The 26,749-nt window shown below is 41.2% G+C and overlaps 1 protein-coding gene across 2 annotated transcripts; it reads left to right on the top strand.

Moving 5' to 3' along the window:
• Nucleotides 1–217: 217 nt before the first annotated feature.
• Nucleotides 218–26,475, top strand: LOC135500227 (neuroendocrine convertase 1-like). Of its 2 annotated transcripts, XM_064791541.1 has the most exons (16): nt 219–616; nt 14,554–14,658; nt 17,147–17,281; nt 17,618–17,726; nt 18,077–18,114; nt 18,486–18,562; nt 18,927–19,015; nt 19,378–19,550; nt 20,636–20,848; nt 21,242–21,342; nt 21,635–21,880; nt 22,103–22,260; nt 22,885–23,045; nt 23,170–23,313; nt 23,703–23,734; nt 23,899–24,038. In XM_064791541.1, exons 1-15 carry the CDS (start codon nt 449–451, stop codon nt 23,730–23,732), a joined length of 1,947 nt encoding a protein of 648 aa, XP_064647611.1. In that variant the 5' UTR covers nt 219–448; the 3' UTR covers nt 23,733–23,734; nt 23,899–24,038. The 2 variants fall into 2 exon arrangements, with proteins under 2 accessions (XP_064647602.1, XP_064647611.1); XM_064791532.1 differs by lacking the exon at nt 23,703–23,734 and having other exon boundaries at nt 218–616; nt 23,899–26,475.
• Nucleotides 26,476–26,749: the final 274 nt, after the last annotated feature.

Here is a 26,749-nt window from a genome sequence, read left to right on the forward strand (position 1 = left end):
TGTGTTTGTCTCACTTCTTTTAGTCGCCGTTACCGCTAATTAACAGATAGATTGGTTTCAAGCTTAACTTGCTGATCATCATACGCGGCCCCAGTGGACCAGAGCGTCAAATTACCTTATCTAACACATGTCTATTTGCACCTCGGTTCGTTCTACTTTCGACGGCCATTAGGTAATGACTGTTCTATCCGGTCACTGCGCTGTGTATGGTGGGATTGGAGGCGTGACGTCAGAGTTACGGTCGGAGTTGATAATAGGTTGAAGCAGATGTGAAGCCTTCATCTTTCTCACATGGTTATCGATTTAATTCGCTGATATCATGATCGTCGTCATTTAACTTTATGGAGCGAAACGTAAAGGTGGGGCGCGGGAAACTTTCGGAGTAACAAATCTCTTATAACGGAAACTACGGAACGACTAACGAATTTAGGAAAGCTTTTCGGATATTATGTCGATATGTTGCCGCATTTTGATCATCATCCTGTGTTGGATGTTGGCGGAATGCGTAGATGATGATGAGAGCCACTACGTCAACGAATGGGCCGTGGAGGTTCAAGGGGGTATGGCCCAGGCTGACAGGGTAGCACGGGAACTGGGATATACCAATGAAGGAAAGGTAGGCTCAGCTAAATAAAGGAGTAGATTTAAAGAAAAACAACCATTACAAATATAACTGGGGTAACACGAAGCTTAATGGGCTTGCTTTCACGAATGCAGATGTTCAGACGATACATTTCTTTTATCTGTTAGTGTTAATGGTAAATCATCACTTGGTTTACCATCTACGCTTATATATTGAATTGCAATTATGACACACCGAAGCTCAAAGCTTAAAAACTTTCACTTAAGGTCCCTTTACCCCTAAAATGTAACCACGGGAATCTGTCTGACGTATATTTGTAATGGCCCGTGTATATACACACTACTCTCTGGAACTGGAACACATAATTATGAAATTAAATGTATTCTCTACACATAGAGTTTCTCATTTATCTATTATTTCAAATTTGCCTGCTGAACGGGGCAATTGACCGATATATAGTATTTTACAATAATGATTCTGCTGATCATGCAATGATTGCCGAGGCACATGCTAAAACTCGGTTCGTGATACCGTTTCCTTTCGGTTCACATAAAAGCATCATTGAAAGTCCAGATATATTTATGGGCAATAGCGGTAAACCTTCCGAAGATACGATTCCGTGAAATAACAGCTAGTTTCTTTTAGAGTTCTAATAAATGGATCCTGGCCAATAGCTAAGTTGAAGGGTAACTAAATGCAGTAGCTGAATGATCCAACTGGCGATCTTCTGGACCCTAAGATTCATAGTAAGGAACAAGCACACAGTATCCTTTAACTTTATAGCCACATCACAAGCTCAATGTCAATTTGGAGATTACAGCGACACCTATCGACCACGTGACACCTAATCTTACCACATGGCTCTGGCGTCAACAACTTACGCAACAATTTTGAAGAATGATGCAGATAATGAATTTGCTTGTTGTAGCTTATTATACCATGATACTATCTCCTGTTTTACGTGAACGACTACTTCTTAAGGCTAACGGCAAGGTTGTTCGTAACAGCTCAATGTGATAGGTAAAATACAAGGCTGAGTTGGAAATATAATACCTTGCCAATACCAATGATGTGAGGTTTCATGTTAGAAACTGCTTCAGTGTGAAGGAAGACGTTAGCCTGTAAGTCAAATGCAATGTCGTGACCTTCTGACACGCAAGCTGAATCAAAAACAAATATGATGGACCTATAGCGACCATAATGATACCAGTATCTAAATTCTAATCGGCAATGCAGTCAGATAATCTTCGGGAAAGAAATTGAATATGTCTTGGGCTGATCCAAGGTTGGTCTGTTCCGACGGGTGTATTGTGTCATTTGGCTTTATCATAACTTCCATCGGGCAATTTGACAATCGTATGAGATAATAGACATCATATTTATTAATGATAAAGTTTAAGAGACGAGGTAGTGGTGGACGACGATCTAACGAGAGCGGGCTACTCCTTGAAGTTCCTCGTGATAGGCATACCAATGGGAGACGAGTGCCTCGTGGCAGCTTCTGATTGCGCAGTCCCTCTGCAAAGAAGGCTCCTTGCGGTCCGCGATACCTCACAACTTTCACTTCGGTCTTTCTTTCTGACAAGGGTGCTGTTTAAACTTGATGCCCGAAAATTATCGTGAATGTTCAGATGGATATATAGGTATATCTCGACCGCAAGGGTGACTCCCTCACTCACGTATTTCATTCATGTCATATCCATGTGTATGATATTTGACACTGAGTCCATCTGCAGTATTGTCATGCACGCACAGACCCATGTATACAACTGCGCTCTGAATATTCATGTAAATTCCTCAAATCAATGAATGAAATTGTTGAGAAATCAAAGTAGAGTCCTCGACCAAGCGCAGAAAACCAGCCGCATGCCACATGTCGGCTTGCTTCATGCACCGATAGCCTAGGCTCCTACTGTACATCATGTTTCATATGCTCGCCAGTCATATGCCTCATTGATCGGATCAGTCAAGTCATAGTTACAGAAAATTATGACGAAAAAGTTAGAGAAAATTGATATGAAAATAAGGGATAGGTCGTCGTGCACTTTAGTATATTTAATTATGGGGCTTTTTTTGCCAAGAAGACAAAACGGCAATTTTCATTTGATTGGAAATATAGAAAATAACAAGCGATTTGATAAAGAACTGTTTTACTTACCATGAATGAGATAAGGACACCGACCCATTAAATATTACACTTTCAAGGAGGCACGCACTGTAAACAATATTTCAACGAGTCTATACTGAACAGCTCTCATAAAATGACAAGTATTGCAAGGTATATGAGAATTGGACACCTGTTGCTTATCACCAAAGACAAATACAACATCATCACTGATATCTTCTCAGATATATATCATTATTATACGACACGATTTTCTTCCTTTTTACCACATGATAGAACCGGACAAATTTATCATAAATATGATGTTGGCATTAGCATTCACAATACAAATGATCACAAATCTCGCTGGAGTATCTTGAAAAGATAGATTCAGTACAACATAATTACTGGTTTTAAATACTTGTTTGAATTCAAAGTACGAATTACAAATAATTTCCAAAAGAGTGGGCATCAGTAGAATCTTGCTGTTGAACGAAGGGCAATCCAAAGGTTTATTCGAATGAGCGACTGGTGGAAGTGCGCATCGCGCATCTTATCTTCAAATTGACATTCTCCCAAAACTGATTCGTTACGATGTTGTTTATTAGCGTTATTGAAACTTTTTCGGAGAATAAGCTCTGTGATGAAGTGCCTTCCATTCATCAGTCCTGGCACTGTTGCAGGCAGCCCAATCCACATTGCGGTGAAATAGACAATACACGGCCAATATGGGACTTAACAGTGTTTACAGTGTTGTATATGTACACAAGCTACCTTCTTCTAAATGGCTAGACGACAATACTGGTGATAACCTACCACCAACTAATGATATGCTTTGTGATGATTGGACAATTATCGTAAATGACCGTTAGTATTAGGGAACTATTGTTTTCTGTACATAGCTACATAATTATATACATACTATATGTTTCTATACCAGAATGTTGTATTTCCTAAACAGCTGTACACCATGTTGATGGTATGTCAGCGCAGTTTTAAAGTTGATCGATTTCTTTATTAACATTACTCTTTCTTAAAGATATTTAAACAGGTCGGAAATCCTGATAAGACTTTAGCTTCGGAAGATTACTGTCAGATTCCATTAAAACGAGACGACGTCATACCTACATCCCCTTGTAAACCTCCACCATCTCATTTTGTTTGATGACAAGCTTTTCATCCAGCTACGATACCTTGATGCATGTCAGCACGGACTTATGTCAGAAAAAACAGATTCAACAGCGACAACAGTTTTGCGGGTTCCTTTTAAAGTCACGGGATTAAATTAGAATGTTTTTGTTTTAAACTGATAATCAATATGATATTACTGGCATTTAAGATCCCAAAATGCCATTAAAAAGGCTTTTATGTTAGTATCTTCTACCTGCGGAGGTAATGGTTTAGCCAGCTGTGTGGCATATACTGAAGACTGCTCAATCTATTAGATCGAGGATGTACATTTCTAAAACCACTCGCAGTGATAGAACATGTCCACAGGTTTATGGGCGAGCAGATGGAGGTATCTTTTTAATAAAACGGACAGAGACAACAGCATGTAGATGAGATTAAAATGAGTAATTTGATCGAAGGGAGTTGAGTGCGATAGCGACACTGAAATCGGGTAGCAAGTAAAAGGACCGTAGGAGCTGGAGTGTGTGCGGGGGGGGGGTCATCTCCCATTGAGTTTTGAGATCAAATTACTGGGCACAAAAAATGATGTTCAATCATCTGACGAGGCAATACGGTTCCCCATATTTTTTTGGTCTTTTCTCACTCAAATTGGAAATCGTGGTTGTGATGTCCAGGGAGATACACCAAACAACGGCGACAAGTGTCAAGTCAAGTGACATGACTGCACCCAGAAAATGATTAATGCGCTTCTTTTTCCTATCGTTGCTGTATTATATGGAAAAGTTCCTTGGCTCGATTACACAGAAAAACATTCTTGATGGCATAAAGATCTTAAAATGTGCGGCAACAAGCCCTCATCAGATTTGTAATAATCGCAATTTATCTGTGTTTATGATTCCCGATTTTGTACTCTAAAACCGTTATTTTCTCCATACGATTTCAAGGGTGCTAATTGGTTCAGTTCGCAACATAACAAACTTCAAAGGTTTCACTTGGGAAATTATTAAAAGCAATCGAGGCTTTAATCGAGATTTTTTAGGTGATGATGGGAAACATGGCAGAGCATTTAAATCAAGCTTACCGCACTCTGAGTGAAATTGTATTCCTTACGTAATGATGAAGGAAACAAAATGGGATTGCTGTGCTAGTTTTGAAGATGTCGATGATAGGCATGCATTTCTTCAGTCTGAGGTCAGAAGAAATTGGCAGCGAACATATCACAATAAAAAAAACTACTGCAAGAGAACATGACATTTCATCTGTGAAGGCGACTCGCTGTGTATGTAACATGCGAGTCTAAAAACACGTAGAACGAAAAACAGTGAGGAATGAGAAAAGTATTTTGTTCTGTCCAAAGAAGCTTAAAAGATCGCCGCCATTTAATTAGTTTAGTATGTCCCTCATAATTTAAATACAACATGGGAAGGTAGCGTCCATGACCAGCACCCAAATGGAAACTGGCCAATAGAGAATTGTTTATTCTCTTTCCACGGTCCCTTGCGTGTACGATGCTAATTGCACCTAACCGACTTTCTCTGTCACTTTCCTCACTGATTTCCCCTATAATGGAGATCAAAGCGACCAGCCTGGTCGCTTTAAGATCATGTCCTCGGTGGCCCGCCACGTAACAATATCAACTGCGACGGGCTGTGGTCGGACCTCACTGTCTGTTATCATTTAAAAATCTTGAAAAGTTTGACGTGTTCCGCGACATTGGTGATGTCGCTAGACATATATCATGATTGGGGGATTGCTAATGCAAATTGTTTCTTCACATCACATGATGTCAACGATCACACGCTTACACCTCGTAATTTCTAGAACGTCATTTCCAATGTATATGTACTGACTCATAAGAGATTGAAGTGTTTAACTTTTCTCTAGGCAATAGCAACATTTAGTTCATAGCCGACATGGACATCAGATTCCTCCTAACTCAACTTCTCGACTCTCAGTTCGCTCCATTAAAATATTCATGAATTCATGATTGATGATGCCATCGTCAGTCCTTATGGTTTGTCATTCCTTCAGCAAAATGTAGTACACGTGACCAACAGGACTGAGTAGACTGATAGTTGACCCGGAACTGGGCCCTTACTGTCCAATGACAATATTCAAAGCATAACGATGGCTCTACACTGGTACCGACAACAGAGACAAAGTTAAGGTTCCTCATTTCCTCGAGGAAATGATATACCTATATCCCACATAGAGCGAGGGTAAATCAACTGATTTGAATTAAAGACCCGAAAACAAGAAATGGCCTAAGACTGGTGCTGTGCTCAAAACTTCTGGTGATTCGGAAACGCAATGATATCCCAAAGTAGTGATATCAGGTTCACCACGCAGGCGTCCGTCATGTTATTTATATATTTGTTCTGTCCTGTCTACTGGCAAATTGGTTCAGTAACCTCCGGTGTTACCTGCCTTGAATCTGAAGGATGTGGTTAGTATGATTAGTGTCTGACAGAGATGTCATAGGGATGAAGCCACATACGCGCTCAGAAATTCCCACACAGTGTTCATCAAGTGTTTGTGTACACTTTTCGACGCATTTCTCCAGCCCCCTCTATACATTCATTCTTTAACTATGATTAGGAAGTTTTGGTGTAGACCGCTCGCTTAACACGACCGCTCGCTTTTGGTCGGAGCGCCTCATCTCAAAATTTTAGGATTCTAGCTAGAAACATAAAAGAGTTGAATGAATGTTTACAGCATCTGTGCTTAATTCTGTCCAGAACCTTTTTGAAATGAGCATTACTAATCTAGCTAATGGTACGCGGAAGAAGTCGGCAAAAAGCAAATATCGACAAGCCACCAGTTATCATATGAGCACGGCAGTTCAAAGATACCTCAAAGATAACCATAAAGTTAGGTTGGATCTACGGCATGTACACATACTACATATAGGAAAACGTGTCCGACGTTCATGTATACACTAACAGGAAAGTGCGAACGTTCTTAATGTCATAGTCCAGTCCAATCCCTTTAAGGGCTCCTAAGGTCAGTCCGGTCCAGTCCAGTCCTTCCAAGTTCTTTGATCAGCCACATCGACGGTTACTCTCAAGCATTCAGTCGTGCTCTGCAAGATGGTATTCACACGAATAGCGAACCAGTGGTGATCCCTTGCATAGGCTTTGCTCGAAGTTTTGATCGAGGTTACCAGTTATGTTGGCTGGTGTCATTTGTATCATGACTCCGGCACGCTCTTTCAAACTGAAAGTAGCGCGCTATGAATTTAGTATCAACTGTACAATGATCAATTATGCGGCCATGATAACCTATTCTCTCTGTGGACTCGACGGCAGTAGACAGATCGGGGCAAGTCCAAGGAAAGAGGAGTTCCCTAATTACCTATTGATAATGATAAGTATGACAATATTCTGTGAATCAGATCGACTCTTCCTTTGCTCGTGTCTGGCTACACGCAGTTCTTAAAAGCAGTGTCAAAAATGTAAACCTTTTCTAACCGATCCAACCAACAGGCTTGCTACTACTGTCTGTGGATCTATCATTATTTGAGTGGGCTTAAAAAACTTCGTGCTAAAACACAAGTTTTAAACACACTCATGCCAATGTCTGGAAACCATAGGCCAGATGACTCATCTGACTTCTAATTTTCCGCTCTTCCAAAAACGGACAACTCGTTTACCTCCCATTTACATACGAGACTGTCACACTACTTTTCCAATGAAATAAAAACGATACGGTGGATTGCCACAACCTCCCTGTGGTAATGTGTGGTCATGCAAACGTGGGCCTTTCATGTTACTCCCCCCAGGTCGGTGCTATCATCGGAAAATCATTGACCTATAAATGAATTGTCACATCTGTACTGATTATTTCTTCCCCTCTGGCTGTGGCCGTGATCAGTTTCATGGGGGCGGAGATGCGCATGTTACAATTGGATGTGGTTGCACTTAAAGCAAACTTTCGCAGCGAAAATCTATTTTAGGAGCATCAATGAGAAAATAAACATGGTTTCTAGTGGGCTGTGTCTGTCCATAGATGAATGGCTACTAATACACCGTCGTGAGCCGACACAAACACATCGCCCATCAATGGTGATGGCTGGAGAGCGCTGGCATTGTTTGGTGTTTGATCACGCGGGGCCGTCCATTTGCATTGTCTTTGTTACTGTAACATTTCAATCACCATTTTTATGATCATGTTATTCATTTCATTGATGACCATGTTACCACTGAAATGTCACAAGTGCATGAGGCATAGTGCATCATATTCCTTGGTGATCGCGTGGAATTATTACAAAATGGCGTCAATGTAGACGGGTTGACCGTAGGAGAAACGCTTTTGAAGTCAACCGAAGTTACTCGGTGAAGACAAAGAGTGATTCATCAAAATCATAGCAATTTAGTGCTGGACTGATATAACCGAGGCTCAACTGAGTTTTCCTTCTTCCTTTGGCATCATGTTACACGATTGTATAGGAAGACACACATCATACTGCTGTTGAGGTGTCATGTACGGCGACAAGGTTCATTAAATCTAACACCTCTCGATCTCAGTCAAATGAAAGTTACTTCCTAATTTTCTAAACGCATCCTGGCTTTATCTCTTTCACGTAAAATAAACAAGGGTCATCATATGCTAAATCTGCTAAATGGCAGTGTGCTGTTCTGACCATCCTGTATTAGTAGCCTCTCATTCCCCGTACGCCAAGTCTTAGAGTGGTAAGTCAATATGAAACATCAGTGTGGCTTTTAGGGTACTTGACATGGTATGCTCTCTGGGATATCACTTCAGAAGAACATGTACATTGCAGTAAACAGCACAGCAGACGGTAGACACAGGATATGAAATCATGAGCACAAGTGGTTGATGAGGACTATGGGTTAAACCTCCAGGCTAAGTTATGATTTAAAGGGACATAATGAGATTGGTGCCCCATATTTGCAAGGTCATAACTAATTTCTGTAAACCTGGCCATTTGCAATCGGCAAGACACGTTGAATGCATTCAATGACAATGAAGACTGCATGCGAAACTCACTCTGGCCCTGTCACGTTGAATCTCCAAGTCGTTGGTACGCTACCATGCACTCTGGCTGCAATTATTGCCTAAATCTTAGATTGCCCTTGTGTTTGTCAGCGTCTATTTGATGTAATACGATCGGTAACTCATCAGTTCTGTCATCAACGCAAGATTTTGTATTCATTCCTGACGTGCTCTTCCTGAGATGTGGGCAGATTCACTAGATGGAAGTATAATAGTTTTTATGTCCCCTCTTCTCGTGTCCTCGTTTCTCTATTCCGCTAACCAAAGACATTAAGATGCACAAAATATACGCCAATAACATACAGAAAAAAATGATTAGCGGCCGTTATAGAAGTCTAAGAAAGTCTCCGTTCCTACATGTATGTGTGAGCTTTGTCCCCTGGATGGACTCTTACTCTACGAACCTTTCGGCCGGCATGATACTGTCGATCATAAGGAAGGACTATGCACTTCATGGCAGGGATTCCATCAAGATGTCATTGGACAGCTTACAGCGCCATTGATGATAACATCATCACCAAGGTATTGACGATGCACCGAGGTCACATTGACCATTATTTCATTAGGTATCAAGATTTTTGCCAAACATGTTCAGAACGAGTCAGCTCGTGCATTGCTGTTGGAGTGTATATTGCTACGACCAGACACCTTCTCTCTTCCCTTCTGTTGACACATACCATAATGTCAGGAACTTTGTAACATGGTCATTGACCATAATGTGCGGAAGGGATTTTTTGAAACGCCGACGAAGCTGGCTGACAGTCCGAAAATGATCACCTTGAGGCACCAATCTACCATCATCGGCGATAAATGAGCTCACAGCAGGAAGTCGTCCACGCTGATCAAATCCAAATGTCATGTTTTCTGAGTAAATGTTTCCAATAACGCCGTGGTTCCGTTATTTTGTTGGTGTTGCCAGTTTATGACTGATTTATTTATTCGGCGCGGTATCCAAGGGTCGTCTGAATCCATCCTAATATCACATTGCTTATGATTGACTCGCGTATTGTTGATGTTAGCTATAACTGGGATGAAACAATGTTCGGACCCTGTCTAAGATAGAATTGAATCAAGTCACTCCTTGCATATCCACATGCACTCTATTTGTATTGCCGGTAGTTACTCAGATATTTCATTTGAAAAATGGATCTTTAATGGACAGCCACTTTGAAACAGTTAATTCACCAAAATCCACAACACACAGATCGATATTGATTACAATGCCTAATTAGGGTAATCACCCCAACAGGCAGCGCCCAGCCCCTGCCCTTCAGATTGCTTCAAATCCTTTCTCGATGACTTCTTACAATTCTAAGTTGTGGAACTGTGGAAATATCATCAGACAATATAGACAAGAAGTGTGGGCGGCTGTGCAAGAAGATTGAACAAACCACGGCTTTGCTAGTAAGAAAGATATTCATAGTCAGCCAGCGATTCAATTATGCGTCAGCCGAGTCATTTTCAATTGGGAACAATGTAAGCGGCTGTCCAATAAACACTGACATCGTCGATCAAATTTCTCTCAATTTGACGCAACGTCTCCATAATAAGGTGTCATTTTCCCCTAAGTTTTAATTTCCTCCATGCTGTCTTGGAGGTCTTGAAGGGTGTAGGTCTGGCTTGTTTGGATTGGACCTGTAATTACAGAACTTTATACGTCACCAGCGATATTAGATAGTATGATAATACGTGCATGCGTGCAATACAAATACATCAGCCCCGTTGTTCAGTAAAACTTGGTCAAAACTCTGGTGAAAACACCAGCGCGATGCGGAATGAGTATGATGGGAGAATTAGGCCATAACAAGCTTCCTCACAAAATTGACTGTTGCAGCAATACATAAGAAAGTTTCGACAATGTTATTCAACTTAAGCGATAGAGGAGCTTCTCTTTTACACACCTTGTAAAGCATGAGCCGTTAGAATAGGTCGAGGGCAAGTTGTTGCCATGAGCTATAACACCATCAACCACTAATGAGGTTCTTACACAATGGCTTCAGATTGCTGGGTGTCATCTGAGAATGTTCCTTTACAATAAAATGGTTGAGACTCAAAGGTGTTTTGTTGCAACCCGTATAAGTAGGACGGAGGATGTTAACAAAATAATGAAGTGATTTATGAAGGTTGCGTAGGAATATAAAAACTGCATGCTATTGAGAGCTGTGCTTCTTCCAGTGTTATGTTCAAAATTAATAGGTTTTGATATAACATGTATTTTGTTCCCAAAATTAATAGAGTATGGTCGATATAAATTAGTTCATTACATCAGGTGGCTATCGATGGCCGCACTCCATCCAGTTTCTGTGTTACTTGGCGTTATCTCAAACTGGCGAGTCGGTACCATTTGTGAGACAGTGGTGCTTATCAATGAGCCATCAGCCAATATCAGTAATGGACGAATCCCGCCAATGTCCCCCCAACTTCCTCCACATGTCTTAATACATTACCCGGTGAACATTACTCTAAGTCTGACACAGTTGACACACCGTAATCAACTTCGACGTGTATATTTCTGTTGCATGAATATTGCGGAAATCGTTAGGTTGATGTGACCACCGATTCGGCAAGGATGCACATGATCGCCAGGAAGAGGCGACCGGACGGATGCGACCTGTTTACGACACAGGAACCCATATATCTGCATCGAGCAACGGGCGAACGCCTGGTGTACGGAAGAGAAATTTACTGGTGGGACGAATGTATCGACCCACAGGAGAAATTCACTGGCATTGAATACGTGATAGTTATTAACCAAATTTGTTAACACGCTCAACATTGTCACTGTACAGGAATAATCACATTTATAGGTGTTTATATTCACTTGAATAGGCTTCTATCCCAAATATCCTAAGCCCGAACGTTTAGAATATACTTGTTAAGTTCCCAATTTGTATTCGAACATGTTTGAAAAGATGCTATCAACAGGAACTATCAGTATGCCTATACATTGTGTAAATCTGCATGAATTTTATGAAAAGAAGACAATTTGTGAACGAGGTGTACTGAACAGAGAATACCCACATAATCTTCATGTGATAAGCTTCGTCAGTTTCCTTCATCACCATTTATAAAGTAAATGTGAACAGACTGAAGTGAAGCGAACATGTCAAGTTTGATTGACAAGAGTGAACTGAAACTGAAAAAAATGAATTCGCCGATAATGAAAAGCATCCGACTCACTGGGAAAATCAGGGGACAGGTATAATCGAACCCAGCCCCTTAGTCCATGCCATGGCTTCCTCAAGTTAATCTAGAATGATTCACGTAGAATCAACTCCTGACGAAAATGGGAATTGATAATCTTTAGGGAGCCGATGCTAGGGTGAGGGAAATGGCATCGGGGCGGGGGACCTCACTGTAGCTCGAAGAGGAAATAAAGATAATCTTGAAGAGAAAGAGACGGCGGGATTCTGTTACCATATTGAGCTTCCCATTACCTGTTCTCCCGGAACATCGCAAGGTGAGGTGGTTGATGGCGACGGCGTAGCCATTACGACAATATACCTAGCGTTTTCAAGCAAAACAGTCTCATTTCCCGAGAAGGTGGTCGTAGATGCAAGAAAAACGATTGACGAGTTTTTGCCTTCGCTGTAGTTGATATTGATGTCTCTGAATGAAGTGACCCCGGCGATCAAAGCAAACTAGCAGGACTAAATTAAGCAAGTTGCTACTCTAGATCTCTACTACACCGGAGTGATTGGTTTACACGGATATTTAGCGATAGCAAACATACTAACAATAGAGACATTGTAGTCAATCTGATTAAAAAGTGTCAATATTTTGCGTGTGCAACCCCTCAGCGAATCGTTTAGGTAGAGCTGAACAATTTCTATAATTTGTTTCCCATACAGAATAGGCGGCAAACGAGCATTCCAATCAGTCAAAAGGAAATCTATTTCATTAGAAACCACGTGTATGAACAACTGCAACTAAAACAATACTCCCTTGGCTCAGACACTACATTTATTAATCAGTATTTACGTGGCGACCTCGAGGCGGAGGTGGTTTCCTGGGTTGGACAACACCACAAGAGGCAAGGGTCAGTTATTGGGTTATCAAGCGTACCGACTTTATTCTTCATCATGAATAGTATGCTACAACGGGCTTGTGTGGTGGTGCGGAGTATCTCAGTTATAAACGTCTGCTTCAGTCACCAGGAAACCGTTTGATTCAATTTCCTATTTACTTATGGTTGCTAAATATCATTATGAAAGACAAAAAGCCGTCATCGTTGATGTCCCGTTCCTAAACAGATATTAAAACACACAGATCAATCAATGAAAGCTTTGAGTTTGTCGCGACAGTAGATTATGTTCCTTTGAGTAAAATTTTGAATATCAAACTTCGTGTATCCTTTACCTCAGAATGCATACCGCTTATTGGTACCACGGCGGTGAATCGTTTTCCGATCGGCTGGTTCCTGCACTGCCTTTTTGTGATAGATAATCATCTCTCTTTTGTTGGTCTTTACGTTGTTCATTTCATGTGTATAGATTTTAAGCACAAGTTTATTAAGAAATGTATCCCGAAAAACAATCAACCAAAGCTTAAACAGTAAGTCTAGTATCAGTAGGAAGTCTTTACAATAACTGACTTTAATGTAGTAGGCTTCTGGTCAATGACAGTTGGTTGGTTAGTTGGTTTGATGTTGCTTAATTTTCAAAACAGAATGCACCCAAGAACCGACTACCAAATCAATTATCATATGTGAGTAGTTCATAAACCCCCCGGAGCTTTGGGATTAATAACCGTATTTGGTTCCACATTATGTTGAAATGACCTGCACCTCCCTCATGTGGTAGTTCAGGGCTGAGGAATCACTTTGCTCGTCTTGTTAACACATCTCCAGGGTGAACCAGCCACAAATCGTAAGCGAAACCTTAAAGATTTTTTAGTAACTATGAAGTTGGTTCCTGTAACCATCAACGGTTGGAGTGTTTGTTCATAAATCCAGCTGCCACCTTGGGCACTGATCTACGGGTACGCCCAAAAAGGCCGCATAATCGATGAAAATGCAATTAGTGACGGTCGGAAACCAACTAGCCACCTGCCGCCAAATTTGCCAAACTATATTTATCCGTGATAATATGACAGGTAGAAGATGATTGTTTCTTTCAGTTTGGTGTGCTCACGCATTCGACATTGTCAATATGTCCGTGCTGCATCTCCAAACATAATATATATCTGAACTTCATCGTAGATCTCCGTAGTTCTCGGTAGTTAAGAGGTCTGTAGAAGGGTTTAAAAACACTACTAGTATAACCTCCGCGGGGAACGTTCCCAGCGGAGCATGTTTTAACAGGGAGCATGTTTTAACAGGGAGCCAATGAAGCCATGATGGACATGATGAAATTTCATGCTTTTTTGCGAGAATATTCACTTCAACACTATCCATTATGTTTAGTTCGTAAATCATTATTTACAAATCCCTCTTTAATAACAGATGTCGGTTTTACGATCTTTTGGTTATCATCGACTGGCTAGGGAATCAATTATTTTCGCAAATTTACCACCGAATACACACTTTGGCTGTTTTACTTGGGATATATAGATGAATGACATACATAAAGAACTTCCAACGTTAGGCCAGCTTAGAAGTGGCCTGAATAATATACACATGAGGCAGGCTGGATGGCTGATTCTAGCCATACTAACGTGACTGATATGAAATATAAAATATAAGCTGTCAATGAAGATAACGAAAATATTCTTTTTGCAGATTGGCGCTCTTGATGACCACTACTCTTTTAAACGAGATGACCATTCACATCGCTCAAAGAGAGAAGCAGTTCACCACACCCGCGCACTGACATCACATCCGCAGGTAAGCGTTCAGTTGGCTCCATTGGACAATGTTGGACGACTCCTGGGTTGCGTTCGTTTTAGGATAAAGAAAACATTACAAAACTTCGATGGTGTCACCACGTTGATCATGTCTCAGATTGATTAAATGCTGTAGATAAGGACGACGTTTCAGAAGTTCTAATTTTGCTTGCGTTACAGTTTGAAGATAGCAACTGATCAGAAACTGTTAACACAATGTGACTGAGAAAACACAGCCAAAGTCGCCTGACAGTGACAAGGCATATTCACTGTCCAAGCAATTGTGATGTAATGAACATGTCATTCTTGGACCACGTCTAGCCATTGTGTTCACTTGTGTTGATTCACCATCAAGTTATCGAAGCTAGCTTGACGACAGCCAGGTCTTTTCAAAGTTGGTCACAAATAGCCCCGTGGGAGCCATGATAACCGAGAGTGACCATAACACTGAATTTACATACAATTCACCTTGTCACATGCCAGTTGTCACGAGCTTGTACGTGTATTCACTCAAGCTTGGAAACCTGACATGAAATGTACATGAATGTGAAATGTGACAAGTGTATCTAAAGCAGTCCGCTATTGGTAATGTCGTGTTCGTTCTTAAAGTGACAACTTGAACTCTATGTAAACGTAGTTTGAGCGAAATAAGAGGTTCGCCTCCAGTGTTGAATATTGCCATGTTCCTCTTTGCAGTTCCGAATGTATCCATTAACTGCCACCATTGACCAGATTATCGTATACTCCACCACATGGCACTCACACTTGTATGAGTGATACCATTGCCAACACGGAATTTAATTAAACGTGCCAGATATCTCCGCTATTGCCTCTGATTGAAACCAGAGACAATAGCAGATGATTATGAAATAAAATATTGAAGAGACAATTTGTTTAAAGGCCTAGGTCATGTGGTTCATTGTACATGTATGTTCCAGTGGCCCAGGTAGATATTGCGGCTTCATCATTCCACAGAGCCATATACTTAATCTGAAGGAAACCTCTGAAAAGGTTTTAAGTGGTATCAAGCGGAGTTATTTCGGAAATCTTGGGATGGGGCCATTTTTTCTGTCTGTCCTCCTCCTTTTCTTGTTTTTTGTTCAACGAAGTCCTCACATGAAATTATGTCACGTCTGCAGCAGATACGATTAGTCTGGGAGCTGACGGAGTGATGGTGGCAATGAGCTATGGTCAGATAACCTGGAGTCAGGTCTCTCTGTCTAACTTGCTCTACTCCACTTAGGGGTATAAATGGATACCAGTCGAAAATGTTCAGGTTTTAGTACTGATTGATTAGGTCATCTGAGGTCACGGTTTCAGGATAGACCAGGGTTATAGTGTGAAGTCGGATAATAACATCTGATTCAGACCATGAACCCAACTTTAACCTTATTCCTCTGGATCCTGCTAAAGATCGAATTCTGTAGTTGCACAAGCCTGATTCGAAACATTTCCGAAGCAGCCACGAGGCTGAATCTAGGGTAATCGAATCGGTGACATTGGTTATTCTAAGTCTGTTCAATCTCGACCTAACCACGAGTGATATTGTGTATTGCACTGACTGACCAAATGTGACTTATTTATGTAAATCAGCTAATGCATTACACTAATTGTATCCCTGGGGAAAACAACGTGAGCAAGCTGATTCAGCAAAAGTGAAAGACTCTTTCGTTCTAAACTTATCGAAAGGTAACAAGTACTTGGCATGTTAACTGTAAAATGCCATTCAAGAAGAAGATGTTGGCCAATGGATCCCTCTTATAATTTTTATTTGTGATCAACAGTGAAGTTTCAGTGTTGCAATATATCTACATGTAATCTACACTTCGCCTCAAAACATCCGAATCATGATTACACTCGTGGGCTGCATTTGCTTTGTATATATTATGGAAGTGACTATTTGGCAAGCCCGGCTCACCAAACAGCGCCTTTTTTCTGCCCTAGATGGAGAGCCGAACTCATGCATATTCAACCATCCAGGAGCTCATTATCATTCGTGGCAACACGGTCAGCAACACTGGAGTTACAGTGAAACGCCTTAAATGCACACTAATGCATTTAACATGCTTATCAGTTAAATCATGTTTATGACTTTTTTTGTAAATCCATACAGTCATGTACATGTACATGCTTCTTCATGGATTATTGACCAAAACCCGAGTTTAGTAACAGAAATTGAATCGAGAGCGGGAAGTCGGCCATTGTTAAATATGCGCATATAAATTCGAATATGACGTCACTGCTCTCTGATTGGCCAACATGTTGTAACCTCTCCGGCTCGCCAAAGAGGGTAGTATTTTTGCCCTGTTTGGCAAGCCCGGCTTGCCGAACAGGGTGGCTTTTTAGTGCTGTTTGGCAAGCGGCTCTCCAAACAGGACAAAAAAAGATGCCTGTTCGGCGAGCGGCTTGCCAAATAGACCCGGCCATATATTATATGAGAAAAATCAAAAGATTCTCCATCACGATGATGTAAGCTGTCTTCGATTTAGGTACGGTGGGCGGAGCAACAATTCACTAAGAAGAGAGTAAAACGTGATTTTTTAGAGGTCACTGAACGTGATGAAGATATTGAAAAAGCCAAACAGCTCTTTAATGACCCTTACTGGCACAAGCAATGGTATTTGGTAAGTTGATACGATAACTCTTGGATCACTGGGAGACTCGTAGCAGGCTTTTTGGTTAGGGGCTTACATTATATGGCCATTATCGGGCTGAAATCTGCTTAAAGGACGTTTTTCAGAAATACTTCCGGGGTCATCTCTCTAGAGTTACCACCATAGGTAAGTAAGGCCCTTTGCCAAGGTCAAAATGCTCAGACAACACTTTAAAGTGGAGTCTTCACAACATAAGAGCAGAGAGGAACATCCGCCATCCGTCCACTCAAAAGAAAATACATGTATGTGATATTCCTCATCATGTTACGATTATCAATAAGATTTTCTTTCACATGATGTATCTAGGTGGACACAAGGACGGATAAACAACAGCCCAAAAAAGACCTTCACGTTCTACCCGTGTGGAATAAGGGTATTACCGGACAAGGAGTGGTTGTAACTATATTGGATGATGGTAGGCCTTTCTCTATTCATTTTGATGTGCATCGCGACTTTTAACATGTCATTCTTCATGACGTCACAGTTGTTGCGTTCATCGGATGGTATTGGCAGTTTACTCACAGAAACGGGGACACCTTTGAGTCCTGTGCATTTCTGTGACATCCTCTTGTGTGCTCACAGTCTAAAAAGCTTTTATCGAATTGGTCTAAATGTCACTCAAATGGTTTAGAAAAAAATCATTGACGAGTGTAAATAATGGCGAGACTTGAATTTCAGCGCAGCTGCTGAACTGAATTGATTACAGATCCGTCAAAGAGCTTCACAATGTAGAATAGCCATTACCTCTTCTCTTCTCTGTTTCAGGTCTGGAGCATAATCACACTGACCTTGCTCAAAATTATGTAAGCATCAATGTCACGGTGGCAATTGACCATACTTTCATCCTCTGTTTGTAAAAGTATCGGATCTCCTTCAACGTTTGATGTCTCTGTACAGTCTCATGCATGTTCATCTCAGTGAATCATCATCATGCAACGATGCATTCTAAGTGCAGCGTGCCATTCTCTTCGTCATATTCCCAGCGCCTCTTAGATTGTGGTCTTTTCATCAAAAGCTCTAGATGTAAGTGCATGAAGAATAGGGCATCTGGGATCCCTAAACTTCATCAACATTATTGAGTGTTTATGCGATGCTTATGTGATCACAAAGCATAGCCTCCGTGTTGTTTACTAAAAGCTACTATATAAATATGGTTGTTATAACTTTTTTTAAGGATCCCTTTGCAAGTACGGATTTGAATGGTAAAGACAACGATCCATTCCCTCGATACGACCGGACCAATGAAAACAAGTGAGTGAGAACTTCGGTACAGGATGATAGTCATAGGAATAGATATCAAATAGCGTGTCCGATTACTAGCGCTGTGCTTCCGCGAGAATGTATTCAAGGGTCTAGTCTCTTCCATTTCTTTCTTACCTGCAAGTAGCTGTGACTGCACGTAGTTATCCTCATAAAGATTCTGTCGTTCGGTTTCGGGTAGGACAGGTTATCAGTGAGTGTAGCGTTATAACGAACCAATTTCTCCACAACTGTTCAAATGACCGGTTTTGATTGTCTGCCTATCACAAGCGGAGCTCTACTGACCAGGCGTGATGGAGATAACATAAATCATAGCCTGGTGACACTTCATGAACCTTCATCCCTAAACTTTCAGACATGGAACTCGCTGTGCCGGAGAGATTGCTATGGTTAAGGACAATGGTGTATGCGGTGTGGGCGTAGCTTATAATGCAAAATTAGGAGGTAGGACACTTTCAAGATAGTGTTACGCATTATCTACCACGAAAACATTATCTATATCATCAAGAGATGAACACAGGAATTTGATTTCGAGTTATCACTTCACTGAAAACCGCACGTCTCCCACTATAGGTTCTTGACTGCCAAGGAAAGCCATTGAGGCGAAATATCCGTCGCGAAATCCTGAAATATAACGAAACCTCACGTGGAAACACTAAGTGACGTCTAGCGATTGATGGTCATATGTTCCTTATAACATACTTAAATTGGCAACGACCCCCTCCCCCCACCCCTACCCGACCTTACCCGACCTTACCCATAATTCACACTTCAAGCCTTATAGTGCATGTTGCCTTTCTTCTCAGGGGTGCGAATGCTCGACGGTACAGTAACAGACAAACTGGAAGCGGCGGCAATCTCTTTCAATATCAGCCATGTTGACATCTACAGCGCGAGCTGGGGTCCAAACGACGATGGCAAGACCGTTGAGGGGCCGGGACCACTGGCACAAAAAGCATTCGAAAAGGGCATCAAGGAAGTGAGAGAACTAAATTTAATAATAGTCAAACAAGGTCACAAATGCCGTCCTGTCATACCATTTGGCATTTAGTGCCGTTAGCATGTTCGAAGAGATCTTTGATCGACATGTTACGCTGGTTCTATGATTGGAATTCCTTTACAATTGAGATGGTCACTGGGTCTGCTGATCAGCTCAGTTGTGAATTTCAACGTCCTTGCCGGCAAGAATTAATTGGTTACCATTTAATGGATAATTACGGGTATTAAACTAATCAGAATTGGCCTTTCTAGCCTGTCAAGCCCTTCACGAGAAACAAAAACTTGAGACTATAAGATCGACGATTACACAATAAAAAATGTTTTCTGAACCTGAAACTTCGATGGCTGGTCCTTGGTTATCAATTTAAGGTTAGAATCCGCATGGAAACCAATTAAGAGTTTGAAAGGATCGATTATCTTAATGGCATCCTAGGAGTTCTGAAGTAGCCACTAAGTGCCTCGTGACCCGCGAATCGTACTGAGACGCTTTGAGGAGATCAGCTAATCCTAATTTGGAGGAGACCTTAATGAAAATCAGTTATCCCTTGGTTTCAATTACGGCTATGGGAATTAACATCGATTGGTTTAAAATCGCTCTTAAAACTAAATGAATGTGAATGAAAGTATACAGATCTTCTCAACTTGATGCGTGACTTCGTTGGAAGGTACAGTGGATTCCCGGTAGAGCCATGTCGCGTACCAAATCCAGTTACAACTTGCAGCAGATTGCAGTTGTCTCATCTTCATAAGTCAATACACTTGCTTCGTAAATGTGGCTTGTATAACAAGGAAGAGAGAAACATAATCTATCTACTGTTGACATACTGGCTATACGAGGGAAGAGTGATCATACAGCACTCGTGATAGAATCACAGTAAAATAAGTACCATTCTGATCAGCAGGCCTACCTTGACAGAACACAGCCTATTGCGGCGTTTCTAAAACAAGCACTATTAGTATGTCCCATGTTAGGACATCGTGTCCCTCTACACAAACAAAATTGAGAGAGATTTGTTTAACCTTCAAAGTAGTTGCTCCATTCTTCCCCCTTCTTCTTGATTGCAGGGCCGTGGTGGGAAAGGAGTGATTTACGTGTGGGCATCAGGGAATGGAGGGGGTAAAGGTGACAATTGTAACTGCGATGGCTACACATCCAGCATATACACCTTGTCTATCAGCAGCGCTTCCGAAGAGTGTAAATCTCCCTGGTATGCAGAGAAATGCTCTTCGACAATGGCAACCACATACTCCAGCGGGGCCATGAGTGATGAGAAAGTGGTAGGTATGATTCGACGGTTCAAACGTATTTATTTGATGAGTGTTTTATCACACCTGACCAATAATCCACAGGTTGTCATGTTCTTAGGTGGAAAATGCCCATTCTCATAAGATTCTTAATTGACTTGCTCAGGTTCGTATGCATCTACGCCATGTTTAACTTTCACAAGATTCCTTTAGGCCCCATATAAGAGACAATCTTGAAATGATTGTACATGAATATTTACATGTACACGAACAAAACAATGTCTTAACGCAGAATCTCATATCAAAAATCGTATTCGGATATCATTCTTGGTTGAAGAGGGTATGGTATGTTGGCTTTTCTCACCTGAATGGAAAAGCAGTCAATACAATATTTACTGAAAACTGTATCACCACTTGTCGTTGTAGGTGAGTGCCGACCTTCATAACAAATGCACAGATGCGCACTCCGGTACCTCTGCCTCCGCTCCACTTGCAGCTGGCATATTTGCACTCGCTCTTGAGGCCAAGTAAGTTACAATTAGTGATCATACTTATTGGTAGTGCATAAATATGATGTCATCATCAGAGACATTCGAAGGGAATAGGCTTTGGAAACGTTGATACGGTTAAACCGGTTTAGTTTTCAAAATGCCAACAAGTAAAGGAAATACCAACTTTTTAAAGGCTTCCCTGCTTCGCTGATTTGTTATTTTTGCGTATTTCGTTGTGTGATATTATTTAGATAGTCTAAGCAGTGTGTTGATCTCTTCAAAGTGGTCTTTTCACTTGATAACTATGATCCCTTGACGTTTCTTTCAGTCCAAATCTAACATGGCGTGATGTGCAACATCTTGTTGCATGGACCTCAGAACCCCATGTCCTGCTGACAAAACCCCCAAATCAACCATGGAAAGAAAATGGGGCGGGATTCTTGGTCAACAACCGCTTTGGATTTGGTCTCCTGAATGCAGCACAGCTTGTGGACAATGCTGTCGGCTTCGTGACAGTTCCAGAGAAACATATCTGCGACATAACTGTTGACGCTGGAGAGAGTAAATTACCAAAGTAGGTTTTGAGGTCATTGCCTTTCAATGTTCGTATGACCGCAGAATGTGAGTTTCGACCCATTCGTTCAACATACAAATGGACGGTTGTCGTCTCGCATCGTCTTATTCCAAACCTGTAAGAGAAGGGAGATAACAACTCAAGACGCTCTACTGCTACCCATCTCTCTGTCACTTAACCGCTGTCCTTTTATGTACGCAAATATCTGTCTATCGTTTTCAGGGCCATTAAATCCGGCAAAGAAGTCGTTGTCGAAATCACAACCACAGGTTGTAAGGGACAAGAGAACGAGGTCAACTACCTTGAGCATGTGCTTCTCAAAGTTAATGTCAACTACACGCGTAGAGGCGATATCTTTGTCACTCTCTCATCACCTGCAAGTAAGCTAACTTTCAACATGACGAAGCAGGGGGTAACTGGTAATTTAACTTTATCCTGACAATCAGGGAATCGGAAAGTCCAGTCAAAATTTCTTTTTCGCCGCGGAAGAATTACAGTCTTGCACCTGAACATACTTTCTTCATAATCTAAAGCCCCCACTGACGCAAAAGAAAAAGCCGGTGTGCGCAGTGGGAAAGTTGGGGGTATAGGCCTACGAGCACTCGAAAGATCTCGATATGATGTTTATACGATTCTTAGTTGTGTTGTTTAGCATGTTAGTACTTGTAGGTTCTTCACAAGATTCCTCTAAGATTCTTAGTTAAGATCTTTCTAGGAATCTCCCAGGACGTTGCAACGATTGAACATGTGCACGAAACGGAATAAGATCTGAACTAAAGATTAGCGTTCAGGTGACTGTAAATAGATAGACACCTGTAATCTGAGACCTGCTTCTGTCATCGAAAAACATAACATAACAAGTAATCCAGTTTTTCAAAATGCCGGTATAGATAGCGATGGCGCAGGCAAGTTCGTCTTGATTGTCACCAGCAGGTCTGGTGTGGGTCGTCTCCAGCGTAAGCACGACAGAGACAAACAGCAATCTTGTTGTTTCGTTGAAATAGGTGAGATGAAAACGGGTTTACTTGCCCAGAGGAACCGAGACTTCTCCAAGGATGGTTTCCAGGGATGGTACTTCATGTCTGTACACAACTGGGGCGAGAACCCAAGAGGCAAGAATGCAACCGACAAAAAGGGCGTCTGGAAAGCTACAATCGGAGACGGCGTATGTATAGTTCTATTCGTCCATGTACAGAATATTTGTTGTCGATTATAGTTATGTGAGGATTCTCTGGTGGAATTCTTGGTCAACAGCGGTCAATAAACTTGTTTTTTCTTTCATCTTCAAGAGTGGTCATGGAAACGTTGGCAGCGTGTGGGGAGTGTCCCTTCACCTTCATGGAACTAAGGAGATGCCAGCCCATATGGAGAACGCTGCCGGCAACAGACGTCCATACAACAAGGATTACAACAAAGTAGAGAACGACCGAGCAGTAAGTATTGTGAAACAAAAACGAAGCGAGACGAGAAGAGATGAGATGAGAAGAGAAAAAGAAGCCTAAGCATTCAATACATTCATCATCTTTCTCGTTTTGGTCCGTTTCTTGTTTTATTACAAGTCCCCTTCTTTTAAAACGAAGTCAAACCTGACTCTATGACGATTGTTATCCTCAGTTAACAATCACCACTATCGCAACCTAACTTGTGTGTTTCTTTTCGACTTCAGCTTTCTGATTTGTTAGTTTGTGTTATAAGTGTTCATATCAGTTTGCATGGCACCGGTTCATTACACACACGAACGCGTTAATGTTGTATTATTTTCTTTGCGTGACCTTTGCTTTAAATGTTGTGATTAATATGATTCTCTTCCATTTCTTCACAGGCTGAAAAAAGATTGTCAACAAGTGACTAAAGGTTTGCATCTTTCTTTTCGGGTATGGTTTCAACAGGTGTTGGTTCATTATGATACAACTTTGGTCCGTGTAATACCGTTAGTTTTGTAAACGCGGGCCCTATGATAGTTCAGAGATAGATCCCTCAAGCTTCTTGAATAACTTGTCACTTTCTCTCTAACCTAGAACACTGGCGATGACTACTCTCCCACACAACCTCCTCTGAAGGCACACGCAACGACAAGTACGAAAACCCCTGCAAACAAGTTAGAAAACGCCATAGAGAAGCTACGGGAATACCTCGGTGATGACTACGACCTCTACCCGTCACCCAACAACAATTACAACAGTTACAGCTATGGAAGCGACTACCCTGAACCACTTGATACCGACTACAGTGCCTTTATAGATAGATACGTACTACAGAATGATAGGTTAAGCGATGATGAAAAAGTAGTTGTTTTGGCTACAATGAATAGGGAGTGGGGAGAAGCTATGCCATGACGATTCAGTGATATTATCTGATTCGAGTTGAATTCAATTCTCATATTAAGTTAGAACCTAAGTCGAATATCCTATACGACTCTTATAAGATTCTTCGTTATTCTGAAACTGTAACTAAGAATTTTATAAGAATGGTATCTGTAGTTTCGACTAGGGAAGGGGACTCTTGATATGTAGGCCTACTAACGTCATTGAATTGTCATCAAAATATTAATAGTCATTTGAGAGATGACTTTGGTGGTGGGAACATAATTAGCAACTATTTGAAAAAGATCTAAGAGTGATGATTATTCAAATGAGTTCTTCGACAGCGCTTCAGTACCCGGTTTCGACCAGTCAAAAAACCATCCTCTTCTTAGAGTAAGCTGGCAACTTCAAGATAAAAACTGCGCGGGGAAGCTGATTTTAGGCTCATCTGAAACATTTTGATGAACACCGGTTGATGTTCTTCTTGAACCTCATCCTCTATTGAAATAACTGCAAACTTCGTAGAATGTTTACTTTTAAAACACAATTTTCGTTTTACGATTTATACTCTTTTAATTCTGGTACCCGTAACATGAATGGAATTCTTGGCGGTTGAAATGATTTTTGCTGATCCCATTATTGTTGTTGATTATATTGTGTTCTGTCTGTGATATCCTGGGTAATCAGAAGTCAACATGTTAAATTCTCTTTGTTACACATTCTATTTCCTTTCTAAGGCGGTGACAGTCTTTCACCGCGTTCAGAGCCGCATTACAGTTGTGCTTACACATGACATTGCCTCCGTGGAGACACTAAAATCGGAATTATGAAAATCTTTTGGACTGATTACGGACCACAATAACATCACCCAAATAGTTCGCCAGTGGTGTTTTAGGGGATGGAAAGCAGTTTCTTACACCTTTCTTACATCTGTTTTGGTTTCCGACGTATATGTCGTAGCCGTATCTGATGAACCGGCGTCTGATAAGAGCTTTTGCGTGAGTTTTCTGGTCAGTGTCTCCACTTGATGGCCCCCACCGAAACCCTCAGCTTGTCCTGATTAATTCTCAGTTGTTACAGTAAATCAGATGGGTATGATAAATCAAAATCAGATGTATGTTGATCACGTCCCTATTCTTCATCACTTTCTCTGGTGTTGAAACAATTGGTCTGAGACGGCTACGTCACGCTGCCTCGTCGCCAGGTTTCTCACGTACCTGACAACTATGATGCTCGAATGTATTAAAGCAGTGTGATCCTTGATGTGATATAGCCCATTTGTGCGGCAGTTGTATTGTTAACTTTTCCTTTATTCATTGGAATTAATAGCGAAAAATATGTTTTTTATGCAAAAACGTGCAGACTGATGAACTTCGGGCCGTGACTGAACCTCGTAACGGCGAAAATCGACGTGACGTAATCGACTCGCACCAGTTGGTGTTGAAATAATATTATCTCGCTTGTGCTTTACTTTCCGTAATCCGCTATAATTGTATGGTCCACATGATCTCACTTGTATCATCCATCTGGTACTCTTCTACCCTTGGCCCAAAAGCTTGGTTGAAATCTTACTTAGTTTCGTGCACACGTACATGTACATACGTTTCCAGTGCATAGTGCAGTGTGCACGAAACTAAAACGATCTTATGAAAATCTTGTCGGGATGTTTTTTAAAATGCTCTAATAAACTTTCTAGTTCGTGCTGGTGATATTACATCTTATGGCATCTGACCCTCTTTTCATTCCCAATACTTGTATTTCATATCGCTATCTCGGAACTGTGTGATCAACTTTATAGCAACAGGTATTTCGCGGAGATATTAGTTTTCTGGTTGTAGTTTAACTGATAACTTCACGATGTACCTTATGTCAGTTATGGTCATTCCCAAATTCAGGTACGCTTCTATTTTCACCCTAAATGTTACCATACCCAGATCAGGAACATTGATCTTTCCGGATTCTTGACCGTCCTCTTTGACAGCGAATCGGGGATATTGAGATTAGAAATTCGGGACGATTTCAGTTTACCATTGCAAGCATGCAGCGCAGTTTATTGCAGCCTTACCTGATATCCCGTTACACCCTACCTGCCACTAACGACAATGTACAATCCTACGCTAAGGCTGTCCAACGCCCACTCTTAACGTTCCTGATTTTGGAAACGCTCCTGCATTAGGGAATGACCGTCTTGATATGGTGGTGGTTAAATTGTAGTAGAAAAATATGTTTTGTTACAGGAATAAGCAGGTTATTCTACTAGAGAAAAATAAAGCATCAACGTCGAATGATATACTTTTATCTTACTTAGTTATTTCATTAAGTAGTTTCTTCGGAGGTGAGGTTAACCCTGCTGAAAATGAAATCCGATTAGTGACAAATCACGTACCCATATGGGAATGATCCATGTCCGTCCGTCCATCCACATCGGCCATATCCTGATTTGCGTGGTAAGCTCCATCCAATCTGATTCAGCTGCTACTACTGAAGGATACGGCACCCAGTTCCCAGAGGGCGCTATATCTAGTAACCCTGGATGACAACGGACATCGTATCGATCAGCTACAGA

This window comes from Lineus longissimus, chromosome 2, assembly GCF_910592395.1.
Source record: "Lineus longissimus chromosome 2, tnLinLong1.2, whole genome shotgun sequence".
Classification (NCBI taxonomy): Eukaryota; Metazoa; Nemertea; class Pilidiophora; order Heteronemertea; family Lineidae; genus Lineus; species Lineus longissimus.

Bases quoted from the DNA above. Each gene is read 5' to 3' on its own strand.
- LOC135500227 (XM_064791532.1), top strand. From the start codon at position 449: ATGTCGATATGTTGCCGCATTTTGATCATCATCCTGTGTTGGATGTTG. The intron at 18,563-18,926 runs GTGAGTGAGAAC...CTAAACTTTCAG, and splicing joins GACCGGACCAATGAAAACAA to ACATGGAACTCGCTGTGCCG. The intron at 21,343-21,634 runs GTAAGTTACAAT...CGTTTCTTTCAG, and splicing joins GCACTCGCTCTTGAGGCCAA to TCCAAATCTAACATGGCGTG.